The sequence below is a fragment of the Palaemon carinicauda genome, chromosome 44, assembly GCF_036898095.1.
Source record: "Palaemon carinicauda isolate YSFRI2023 chromosome 44, ASM3689809v2, whole genome shotgun sequence".
Classification (NCBI taxonomy): Eukaryota; Metazoa; Arthropoda; class Malacostraca; order Decapoda; family Palaemonidae; genus Palaemon; species Palaemon carinicauda.
The window spans coordinates 808,890-822,733 of record NC_090768.1 but is presented as its reverse complement, the minus strand read 5'-3'; the positions used below and the strand labels follow the sequence as shown (position 1 = coordinate 822,733).

The 13,844-nt window shown below is 34.8% G+C and overlaps 1 protein-coding gene across 3 annotated transcripts in view; it reads right to left on the bottom strand.

Annotated features, from left to right (window-relative positions):
* The window catches only part of LOC137634167 (uncharacterized), a 327,902-nt gene that overhangs the window by 47,471 nt on the left and 266,587 nt on the right, over window positions 1-13,844 (bottom strand). For all 3 annotated transcript variants that reach the window (XM_068366426.1, XM_068366427.1, XM_068366428.1), the window contains one exon: window positions 3,302-3,392. In XM_068366426.1, the coding sequence (XP_068222527.1) occupies window positions 3,302-3,392 (91 nt within the window). The remainder of the gene's footprint in view (window positions 1-3,301; window positions 3,393-13,844) is intronic.

Sequence of the window (13,844 nt, the reverse complement as noted above, 5' to 3'; positions counted from 1 at the left end):
AAAATTGGGAAAATCGTTCAGATTGGCCATACGGGTGCTAGGGAAGGAAGCACACTTTTGTAACTAACTACACTTCGGTTGTTGAAACGTACTCCGTTCCCAAAATCTTTAGACTTTGCCCGTTCCCACACATCTCACAAAACCATTTTTTACATTTTAATTTAAATTTGATATAATTCACGTATTTCAAAAACTTTTAAACTACTAAAAATTTTCATAAATATGCAAATTTGTGTTATAATGTATATAAAAAATATTCTTACAGCATTGAGAAATTGTTTAATAATAACAGTACATTACTGTTATGTTCTTCAATTCGATGCTAATGCTATTCACATATGCATGGACTTCATATAATTTACATTTCACTAACAGGGATAATCAACACTGTCATTTACTTATATTCATCATTGACTCCATTATGCTGTGAAGGGGAAAGTGAACTGCTGAAACGAAAGGCTACATTGGGCGTGCTGTTGTATCTTATTTCTCTTCTTGTTTTTTTTTCAAGTAATTACTGTTTATATAATAAAGATCTAACTAATGTTGTTACTGATCTTCCTATTTTTTAGGTTTTTGTAGTTTAGGCCTACTCATGGAAGATGTATTATAATGTTGTTAATGTTAAAAAAATATGTTATTTTGATTGTTTATTACTTCTCTTGTAGCCCCTCTATTTCCTAGTTACCTTTCCTTGCTGGGTTATATTCCCCTGCTGGAGCCCTTTGGTTTATAGCATCTTGCTTTTCCAACTATAAACATCTTCACTTACCACCAATATAAAATATATACAAACAATACATATATAGGAAGGAATAAATAGAATAGGAAATGAAAATAAGCAAACGGTTGTAGGCTGCTTTATAAGAACTCAACCTTTAACCGCGACCCCCAAGGTCTTAAAGCAAAACTAATCCTTCCCCACCCGGTGTTTAATCCAGCTTAATTTCATGTGTTCTTCTTTTAAGAGTTGTAAAGGAAAGTGATCGAAAGAAGAGGAATCTTCCACAAAGTATTCTGAAAAACACCCTGGTCCAACGGCCAAATAACTTTTGCACGAGTATAGGGTTGTAGCTGAGCTTGTAATAGAAATAACAATAAACGCAATCAACAAGTAAAGCAGGGTTATCATAAAATCCAAAGGGTCAGCATAACCAAAACAATGAAACCAAACACGAATAGATCTCTCAGTACGAAGCACCTACGTGCGATCGGAATGGAAGGAAGAAAACAAAAAAAAAGAATAAAATTACAATGAGCACACGCCTGGTTTTTGAAAGGTGTTGTCCTTTGCTAGGCAAGGCACAAAAAGAGGATTTCCTTTCTCCCTTCCCGACGATGATGTTGATACTTTACCCTTTAGACGCTTATGATTCAAAAGGGTACAAGCTGTTGGGAAAATGGGTCATCGGGGTTGGGGTGGGGGTGGGGGTGGGGGTAGGGTAAACAAGACTAGTTCTCGACACATAATCATCTCTCAAACAAGTACAAGGATAGTAAACAGGCAAGAAAGATAAATGTTACGGGTAATTTGAAATCAAGGTTGCAAAAAAAAAAAAAAAAAAAAAAATTCCTGAATAAGTATGTAGACAGTAAATCTTTTCACTTGTGATAACGAAGAATACTAGGTCAGTTACTAGCGCGTTGCAGAAACAACATGCTGGGAATGAAGTGACCTCAGGCATGGGAAAGGAAACAGGAAAATTGCAAAGGGTCAATGTCACTTCCGATAAGGATTACGAACTCGTGAATAAAAACTTGTTCAAGGAAAGTAGCAGCAACTTTAATAATTGTCCCTTCTCGCGCTGAACAATCAAAATTGCCACTTTTAAGGCTAACCGGGTTTTTTTTTCTGGATATTCCTGAAAATACTTGAAAATTAAGGACAACAATATTCTTTTTAAATTAACCCTTCAACAGCATATCTTATGAAAAATTACTCGATGTATAATAATAAAGCTATCTCATACCTTCTTTGAAATTAGGTTAATTTGTCAAAACGTCTTTTTTTACTTGACCTTTGCACACTATCACAAGTAGAGAGAGAGAGAGAGAGAGAGAGAGAGAGAGAGAGAGAGAGAGAGAGAGAGAGAGAGAGATAACCAACATTTCTATTTAGATCAAAATATCCAATACAGAACAGAAAAAAAGGGTCTCCCAAAACACAAATTACTACGGTGACAGTAAAGTTATAATAATAAAAAAAAAAACAAGAAAAACTTGAATAATTATCATGACTCAACAGGTACTCTTTATCTGGGCAAAATGATTAAGCCTGATAGAGTTTAACCACAACCTGGCAAATTCAGCCGCACCACTGGCCTCTTTTCCCTGACGCTCTACAGTAGGTTCACTTGTGGTATAATTTTCTAAAAGTTTGTTATCTCTATTATCATTGCACTATGCATTTCTACTTTCAACATTATTACAATTATATCTTTAGCCTTATCATTATTCTTTTCATCCAACTGTATAATAAAAATGTCGGAATTAACAAAATAAGCAATTTTCAGCAAATTACTACCATGAAAAGTTTGTTATTAACTATTAAATCGTGTACAACAAGAAAACTCCAATTTTTCAAAGGTTAGTGTGCAAATATTGCAAGAGACAAAACATATGGGGTTATTAGTAGTCAGGTAGGTGGGCTGGGAGAGACTTTGTATGCTCTACATTTGCACTTATACCTGGAGAGAGAGAGAGAGAGAGAGAGAGAGAGAGAGAGAGAGAGAGAGAGAGATTAGATCAGTTCCTTTTTCCAGAATAGAAACTGAAAGAGTATTGCACAATTTAATGACCAAACTTTAAAAAAGAAAAAATCTGGATGACGTCAAATTCCCATTAAGTCTCGATGTTCATATTTTCATTCAATGAAACTTTCACTTCCGGTCCGTTAGGACACTTCTGCGTAGTTCATTATTTTTTTTACTTTAAAATAGGAGAAAAAGTCAAGACCAGTCACGATTCTAGCCAGTAAATATCTACAAATTGCCTTAAACAATGGGGCGTCTATGTATAAGTAGAGGAGCTTGTATTTAGGAAATGAATTCCTTTTATTTAGTTTATAGGATAATAAGTTCAAAAATTACAACCATAGAAGGACCTAATGGCACAAATAAGCCACAAAACAACATTTCAACATAACATTCTACATTATTATTATCTAATGGGGAGATTAACCAGCCCAATGAGTCAAACTCGACACTTACGGAACATTCAATATACATACAATTGATAACTCATTTACTTTTACCAACAAACCAAAACCGCAGTAACAAAGAAATAAAAGATAATTACTTACTTTATTAATAAAGCTATGATTGCAATGGCTACAGCAACAGATACCATAACAATGACCAGGGCCAGTCCCACGGGAGCCCCTGGAGGGCTCTCTGTAAAGAAAGAATAATTCATAAAAAATGGCAGCTCTGCTATTACAAGATACATATCAATAAAGACTGACGTAATAAAGGTTAAAATTGAACATCCGTTAGCAATATTTACTATTTTTATGTGTTCAGTGATAAAAATAATCCAAACTTTGAAAGACAATAGACTGACCGATCCAGAACAAATTTATATTAAACAGCTCAATGAGCTGCATTTACCGACATGCTTAAGATCTTTGCCCTTCTATTCCCGTGTGGAAACAAGGAAATAAAATGAGTGATCCCGCCCGCCTCTTCCTCAACCCGACATTCAGAGGGGAACACCCGCAGCTTCTCTGGGTGGGAAAAACTTCACCCGGATGGAACTTTACGATCCAGCATTTGCTGGGATAAAGGTCACTCGAGTTTCCTAGAAACTTCGACTTCTAAATAATAAAGTAACACCAATGTGTACATACGCACAAACTTACATACATATATACATACAAGACCTTGATCGTTTATGTTAAGTTGAATTGAGACTTAATACACACTTTAGGAGGTATTATGGGTGTATGCTTATTGTAGGGCTTTGAGAAAATACGACACTATTTGACTAATAGGGAAAAGTCATGTGTTTGAGTAACCATTTATGAGAATTATTTGAGAGGCATAAGGAAAAAAAAAATACCTTACTTTTTAGAGATCAGACCTAAAGGATATAACGGATGTATGGCGTTTGTAATTTTTTCTTCAAGTGAATATATATACTTATATCATGAAAATAATGAGAAACTTAGATTAGGTCGTAAGCAATAAGCGTGACTGATTTAACAAGAAACCGGTTGTACAATAAGTTTGTGTGCTGTTTCTGAAGCTTTTCAGTATCTGTCTCAGCATAGAAGCGGAAAATTAAAGGAAAATGTGTGAAATGGATGTTGTTTGCAGATGATAGATGTGCAAAGTTAAACTGTAGAAAATGTCAAAGAGGAAAAAGTTGTAAAATGTAAATGTTTGTTTAAAGTCATATAGATAAATGGAAACCAAGGTGTAGCAATATGTGGTAACGTGAAAGGTAAAAGAATAAAAAGTTATAATTATTTACTAAACTACAACTATAGTTGGAAAAGCAAGATGCTATAAGCCCAAGATCTAAAAAAAAAAAAAAAAAAAAAAAAAAAAAATAGCCCAGTGAGGAGAGGAAATAAGGAAACATAGAATAGTATGCCCGAGTATACCCTCAGGCAAGAGACCTCTAACCCAAGATAGTGAAAGGTCATGGTATAGATGGTATGGCACTAATCAAGACTAGAGAACAATGGTTGGATTTCGGAGTGTCCTCTTAGAAGAGCTGCTTACCATATCTAGAGAGGAAAGTAGTTCATTAGTTCAAGTATTTAGAGCTAAGTGTAACTGATTAGAAGCAGAAAATCGTGGTCAACTTGAGTCGGTGTGATATGGTAATTTGGAAAGTCATTTATGTAGGAACTAGTTCCTACCGGAGCCATCAAAAATGACCTCTTAATATTTAGCTAGATATGCGCGCGAGCGCACAAATTCAACCATTCCACACCTTCCCTATTTCTTAACTATAACCTGGTGGTTCGGAAATTTGTGGAGAATGGGGTTTATAAGTGTGGTTTCTGGGTGTACCTCTCAGAGTAACCCCTCTCGCCAGGTATGATTACTCCAGCTCCCCGGAGCGTGCTAATATATATATATATATGTATATATATATATATATATATGTATATATATATATGTATATATATGTATGTATATATATGTATATATAAATGTATATATATGTATGTATATGTATGTATATGTATATATATATATATATATATATACATATACATATACATACATATGTATATATATATATATATATACATATACATACATATATATATATATACATATATATATACATATATATACATTTATATATATACATCCATATATATACATACATATATATACATATATATATATACATATATATATATACATATATATATATATACATATATATATATATATACATATATATATATATATACATGTATATATATATATATATATATATATATATATATATATATATATATATAGAGAGAGAGAGAGAGAGAGAGAGAGAGAGAGAGAGAAACCCCTCGTTATTCATTATAATTCTAGAAGAAATCTACCTCATTGTTCATCATAATTCAAAGTGAAAATAGACTACGACAGTAAATATTAATCAAAAATTCACCTGTCATCGATTCCAAATGTACCATTTTGCCTAATCGTAAAACGCTGCTAACAGTTGCGACTTAACTTTTATTCTTAAACAGTCTTGCTCTTCTAATCAGATAAGGGCTCTTTGCAGAATCTATTGCCTACAACTTTACACTATAAATAACTCAAATAAATGTGGCCAGCAAGTAACCTATAATAGATACCGTTGTCTCGTCCTCATACTCTTAAATGAAATATATTTTGCCATGTAAATATAGTATATTGTCAGAAAATATGAACCTTATTTGATTAAACTGATGAGGTGCTTCCTTTACACTACAGTCGTCGTCTTCGGTTTAACGGAAATGTGCATAGAATTTTATTTTGTTTTTAATCTCCAATGTCATTAGCATGTAAATTACTATGCCTGTTGCTTCTAGCTTTATAACTATTAAACATATGTCATTAAATATGAGTATTCAAAATAATGATCCTTTTCTGGGTAGTCCCCCATTCATAAATGGTACAAACGTTTTCTGTTATCTACATTCAAAGAAAACGATTATTTCTTGCACTTAAAGGATATACTAATGTATAGTCTGACGCGTTTCCCGAAATAAATCGTTTTAGTTAAAGAAGCAATGAATTTGTAGCCAACTCGTTTAGAATTTCCAATAAATAAATATTACAAAATGATTCACCAAAGCAAAAATTTACGGTTTTCTAATATAACTAGAATTCTGCACTCTAAATCAAGAAGTTTAATTTCAAAAGAAGTATTACTCCACAATAGCGAAAAGATGAGATCTAATCACGAATTAGAATGATGAATATCTTTATTACAGACGATGAATTTACCAGTTACAAATAATTTCTATTCAATAGTCTTTTAAACTGAGTGCTTTGAACGAAGCTAACTTATTGGGAAAATATATACCAGGAACTCTCTTTAATACAGTATTATGATTTGTATACAGTGCAGTATAAGCACAGAATAGACAGAAATTACGCCAACGCTAGTTTAGTTAAATATTCTAATCATAGCAGCAAAGATTTGAATCATATCTAAATAACTGCTTTGTAATTACATCCAACAGACATTGAAATTATTGCCATGGCTGGCGATCATAACTCTATAAATGTACAAAGCATTTATGGACAATATTAATTATAATAAAGTCTAATATAAACAAACTATATCAATAATTTTAGTGATAATTTTCTAATGACCATTATACCAATATCTGAAAACTAAGTCATGTCAATTCTCATTATCTAATGTAACGCTAAAAGATGGGTATAATTCTAGATTTTGACATTTCAATGCAAATAACAAAGATAAAGTGGGAAGTTACTACACATGCATTAATACATAAGGACGCGGACTTAAACACGCGCACCATTATCATAAAGACTAACTTGGTTTTCTCTAATATTTTTGAGGTATTATTCAAATGGAAGACTATGTTAGAAGCGAGGGGGTGGTTGATTTATGCTGTACCACTCGCCAGTTGCCACTAATGCTCTATTTTCTGTTAATACTTCTTAATATGCTCATTCAAAATAACTGAAAAATCAAATGAAAAACTATAGAAAATAAAAATTATTATACAACAGATTGCTGCTTTAGACTCGGGGATCATATCAATAAAATTAACTTCGAAGCCTGAGGATAGGGAATGTGGGTGGAGGAACCGAAAAAAAGTGTCCTTGGGACGTGGATGAGTTTGTTTATTGTTTGATGGAATAAGGGCCCGGGAAGGTTCCTCAGCAGGGAGTAAAATCGTGATAAGAAGGGGTGGGGCAGGGAAGGTAGAGGTCTCTCGCGGGGATCTTAAGACCCCGTTTGGGAATCCTGTCGAAGCAAAAACTCGACTTGTGTCCCATCTTCAGGCAGCCATCTTCATTTTTTTCTGCTGCAGTCTCCCTCATTGGTGCCTTCTTGTGAACGCCTTTGTTTGCTAAGTCAAGGCCGAAGCATTGCAGCCACTTTGTTTCTTTTCAACTTCTTCAAATTTCATAGTAAGATATTTACGACTCAAGCATTTATTCCACGAGGCCAAAATTCTTCGAGGACAAGGTGTTGCACGTTTCAATACCACTGTTATTAAAGATTATTCTATTTTCTGCTGATCGAGTTAAAGGGATAATTAGTTTTAATAACGTAATTTTGGTTCATACAATTTTTCGTATTCCAAGAACCTTTACAAGTCATATAAGCTAAAAACAAAAGCGGAAAGTGACAGTGAATCAGAAAAGAATTAGTAGAAAATAAATTTTCATGTAACTACGTACATGAATTATCTATAACTATAATGGTACGCCCAACATCAAGAGAATTTCTGAAAAAAATGTAAGACTTTTTTAATGGCAAACGTTACACAAATGGTGTCTTTTCTAAAATCCTTTAGTGTACACAAGAAATTCATAGATGCATATTGAACGATTCAGATATCAACAGGAGAGTAGATTACACAAATCAAATTTCAAGAACAAAGTACCAGAGTTTCTCCAAATATAATTCTACTACTAACATTGGCTAAAACAGATGTCGGCAAAAGTTGAATAAATTACGTAGCACAGCGACAAATTCAATCTTTTCCCTAAAAATTCTAGCCCTGAACATAAGAAAATACACAGAATACTAGAAGTGTTGCCTAAAAATTATAGATTCCAAAATTCCACAATCACTTTAGCATTTAAAGAATTCATATATGTGCGGGAGCGCACACACACATATATATCATATATATTACACACACACACACACACACACCCACATTCGTGGTGATATTTACACACACACACACGCGCGCGCACACACACACACCCACATTCGTGGTGATATTTACACACACACACACACACGCGCACACACACACACACACATATATATATATATATATATATATATATATATATATATATATATATATATATATATATATATATATATATATATATATATATATATATATATATATATATATATATATCACATACCAGTTCCAACAGATATGAATGTTATTGTCAATTGGCCTCCCAATTAAATCTTGTCTCTAGCACAAGTGATTGATACTAATTTGTTTAAACAAGAAGAACCGACAAAGTAGTCTGGATCTGGTTTTTATACTCCCTATCCAAGAAAAATAGGTTCATGGAAAACCTAACCTGTACACCGTCAGCAACGAACTGGTCAGAAGCAATTGCGTCCAGTCCACTCACACCTGGACACCTTGATCGGTTATGGAAATCACACTTATTGACAATATTTGAAGAATATCATAGCAGAGAGAGAGAGAGAGAGAGGAGAGAGAGAGAGAGGAGAGAGAGAGAGAGAGAGAGAGAGAGAGAGAGAGAGAGAGAGAGCTTTGTGTGGTCTCCTGATGATTCAAACGGGGCGTCAATTACGTAAGCACACACCTCTCCCATTTTACAGCGAAGAAGATGCAGCAGCAACAGTAATGTCAGGATCAAGGATAACTTCCGAAGGTTGCAGGACAAAAAATCGAATTAGTTGGGACAGGACTCGCTTGTACAGTCACTCAACTTTTTGCTGTTACTTTTATAGCTCATGTTTCCTTTCAATTAAGGAATGGCTGCATCGAAATATTGAATAATCAATGGTGCTACTGGGGAAATAGCAAGTGGATTTAAATTCTTTCTCCGTTGTTGTGAAGTGTAATAAAATTTGATATGGGAAAATGACACAACGGTAAAGCTCAATTAAACTAAGAACGTGTGCTGGTAACACGGATATGCACTTATTGAACTTCTGTATATTTTAACTGAATCTTGTTACAAGAATACGCCCCATTATTTACGAAAGGTATTTTAAACCGCGTACAATGAAATCGTAAATGTTAGCATGAGCACATAGTTCTCCTAAACAGTCTGACATCTCAAAAATAACTTAGAAGAGTCAAACAGATATGGATATAACTACTTGGTCTCCATCCATCTCTGGATTATTACTATTCATTTCCCGAAAGAGTCATCAGTGATTACTTTTCACCAAATTGCCAAATTTGACTAACCCTTAAAAGGTCCAATATTAGGGGCAATATTTAGTGTTCAAAATGGGCCACAGTATTTGACCCTTTTACCCCCTAATTAACGGTTTTGATAGCATAACATAAAAGGCGGGTTTACACGGTCGAACGGTTCGTCGAACGCGGTTCTACAGACAAGTGTTCAAAGTGATGTTCGAAAGTGTGGACAGGGTATTTGGTTGTCGAACGGTTCGTAGAAAGTCTGTTCTCGCCTGACTTTTGTGGGCGAGGCTTCATTGTTCAAAACCCTTGAGCATTTGTTGCTGACTCCACCTCTTCGAACAGTTTGACAAGCAGGTTCGACGAACCGTTCGACTGTATAAGCCCCGTTTAAGAGTCCAAAGGAGGAAGAGTGGTGTTGTTATATAGCTAATAAAACAGAAGAATAAATTAGGTTAACTTCTAGATTGCAGGCCTTTTGGATTCATTATTAATACCAGGTAGGAAATAATCGTGATATGATACCACAAATATGAACTGTCGAACGTGTCATAACGTCAAAGCTCCTGATCATCAAAACAAGGAGTGCCAAGCAATAGCCAGTTAAATTTTGCTAATTGCAGCCCTGAATAATACAAATAAAAATCACCAGATACAATAGGCCTACACGCCCATAAGAGAAGTAGACCTATTCATTCAGGGTAGCATTACCAGAGCACTACATGGGAATTGATATGATTAATATTATCATTAAGAGAAATATTAAGATTAATTTTAGGCTATAGCAGCCTTCGAACAAATCTCGATAAGCCTCTAGTATATAGCAAATATAGGCATACAGGAAAAAATATAACATACTATCTACTAACGTTACATACATAGTGCATTTCTGTTCAAACATCGTTGGCCATCTGAATAGGATCCTTTTCTTAGAGCGTGTCAGAAGGGTTGGGTAGAACGACCTCCCATTCGTTCACGTTTTTGCTTCCCATTCGTGAACTCGTAACTTGTACTGAAGCTTACGGACCAAGGAAATACATTGCCCCCCCAAAAAAGCCAAGGTTACACAGAGAGAGAGAGAGAGAGAGAGAGAGAGAGAGAGAGAGAGAGAGAGAGAGAGAGAGAGAGAGAGAGAGAGAGAGAGAGAGAGAGAGAGAATCTACTTACAATGCAACGAGCTTGGAATGAGGGTGGAATAAATTTCGATCTTCAAAAAACCACCTTTTAACAACACAGAAGTTAACTAATCAAAGTCGAATTGCTTTCCCGCATAAAACACAATTATTACCAGATACGTGTGTTGGAAGCAGTCTATTCAAAGACCTTTTGCATCATCATCGCATCCTTTTGTTGCACATTACTATTCTACATTTAAGAAAAAATGCATCATCACCACACCCAAGGTACAAGCTGGGCGACCTTCTTGTAACGAGCATTTCTGTTCTATAAACACGACAAAAACAATGATCCTTTAATATTATAATAAATGTATTATTGGTGCGTTTATAAACTTTACTTACATGTTTTGGGATGATTTCGAATGAGCTACGTAATTGTCAAAAGAAAAATTAAATTTACCGTAATAAACTAGCATGGACAACTATATCATTCTTACGACTTCTTTTCGTTTACTTCTCTAAAGGACGAGAACAGATTTGAGCTAGAGATAAAAGAGCAGCCTTGGAGCCCATCATGGTACTAAAACTGGAAGGGGCAACTTGCACGAACGAGCCTCTGATGAGAATACTGATTTCGCTCTCGTCTTATCTACTTTCTATCATTATATCCTCAGGATTCTGTGCATTTCTTCTGCGATTGCCTAACACCACAGATAATAAAGGACCCAAAGAATAGCTACAATGGAAAATGCCTATCGTAGCTTTTAGAAAGGCTAGTCTTCTACGTGTATGTTCTGAAAGGAATGATTGTTTCCAGGCAAGCTCAATAATGTACACATAACATAAGAATTGTCATTTTATATCTTTTTGAGACGAACAATGTCTGGATATTTGCTGTAATACACCTAGCGTATGTTCAGCCATCACATGGTGCTTCACATCTGTTGTGAAATATAAATGATAAGTATTGACAGTGCTAACAAACAAATAGCTCACCATAGCAAGTCCATGAGCACAGAAGGAAGAGTGTGGCGAATAACAATGAGATCCCTGAACGACAATCTATATGAAATAATGTTGAAGGTGTTCTTCATCTCCTTATATCCATACTATTCTCGGAAAGAGGAGATAGACACGGAAGCAAAGCGTATATTTTTTTTTTTTTTTTTTTTTTTTGCTGCTCTCATTTCACCTTCACAACTTCATTTCAGCGAGCAAGGCAAAAAAAAAAGAAAAAAAAAAAGAAAAAAAAAGGAGAGACTGAGTACGTCTTCGTATTAGGAAACTAGGAAAGTAAATCTTTTCCCGAGACCCACTATGTTCTTTCACGATGTGCTTTATCTATTTAGAACAATATTTCTACTTGATTTACTAAGAAGAGAATTTACTTTAAAACAGAAAACAAAATAGCTATCAGGAAAACTTCACTTTCGAAATAAAAATGTCTGTTCTACAGAAAACAGCTTGTTTGCAAGATTTACATTTGAACATTATTAGTCATGTCATACATCGACAAGTAAATATTAAATTGTTCCTTCCTTATTATTCCAATGAAATTAAAAAAATACTATTGTTTATCACAGCATTCTATCTAGCAAGTTCAGTGAAATCAATACCAGTAGTGACTATTTTTAACGCATCCTTAAACTTTTTTTTTTCTTTAAAGACTGATAACGTTCCCCCTTCACCCGAAACGCTTTGTTTGTCATGAACTCTCTAGACAGAATTATTTGAAGAATACAATGGTACTTTGAGAAGAATATCTAATGCACAGCATTGTTGCATCTCTCATGTCATAAATGCACGCACCAAGGTAACTAAATACTCTAATAAGAAATAGCTCTGAAGGAAAAAATAGTGCCATAATATTTTGTTTAAAATCGCACATGATGTCATATGAAAATCCTCGAGAGAGAGAGAGAGAGAGAGAGAGAGAGAGAGAGAGAGAGAGAGAGAGAGAGAGAGAGAGAGAGAGAGAGAGAGAGAATTTCCAAAAATACCTTTACAATTCACAAGAATTGCCTCGCCAGAATCTCCTACGTACTTCAAACATTTGAAATTTATGTTCTTTCTGAGGCGGTTTTTTCACTTACGTGATCAGAAGCCGGTATTTCTCCCAAACTCTTTCCTCACATGAATAGTAACACTGTTTATATCAACCAAAATTACAAGCGGATGAAATAAAGCAACTTTTTAAAGGGCGCTGAACGTCATTTTAGTTAATATCTCAGATACATGATCTCCATTTTGTTTAAGTGTGTTTTCATGACTAGAAATACGAAATTCAGATTCCATCAAAGTACCCACTTACTAGCATATGAAACACCAATCGACTAGAAAATAAGTACAATACAGAAATCAAATGATATAACACCTGAGACGCCAGAAGAAACTATTGAACCCTGATAAAAATCAAGAGACGTAAGAGAAGAAACGATAGCCTCTTACCTCTGCGGCTTTCAAAGTCGGTCAGTTCTAACTTGGCATACCTTTCTTATCAACGTTTGTATCTCACCTGAACATCTTCCTCAATCCCATTCAACTTACCTGTGGGGGAAAAATAAAATACACAATAAGAGACGGACTCGAAATAATAAATAGTACGTGCATAAAATCACCATGCTGATGAACTTGCAAAGAGATATTTCAAGATGATGCACTTCTGCCGTTATATTGCCACTTAATTCACCAATGAGAGAGAGAGAGAGAGAGAGAGAGAGAGAGAGAGAGAGAGAGAGAGAGAGAGAGAGAGAGAGACTTATACATGAGAAAGGCTCTTGTCATATAGGTTTTCAAAAAGTCTCTCCGCAGTAGGTATTTTGAACGATAACCGACTATTGCGTGGTGTGACAACGCTAAGCGAGCAATGGGCCTGGAATGCTCACTGGGGAGACTTTTTGAACATCCTGTACTTGATAAAAATATAAGGAAAAAGTAGATCTTGAGTTAAATCAGGATTGCATAGAGAAATCCATGGTCTACGATGGATGTTGCCACCGCCAACTACTAGATTCAACCAATCAAAAACCGGAACCTCCTGACCAAGCAAAACGACTTTGTGCTTTTCGTGTTGAAGGGAAAATAAGTCGCCCACTCATATGCCTTTTATCTTTGCCGACATACAAAGAAATCAGCCAGAGAGG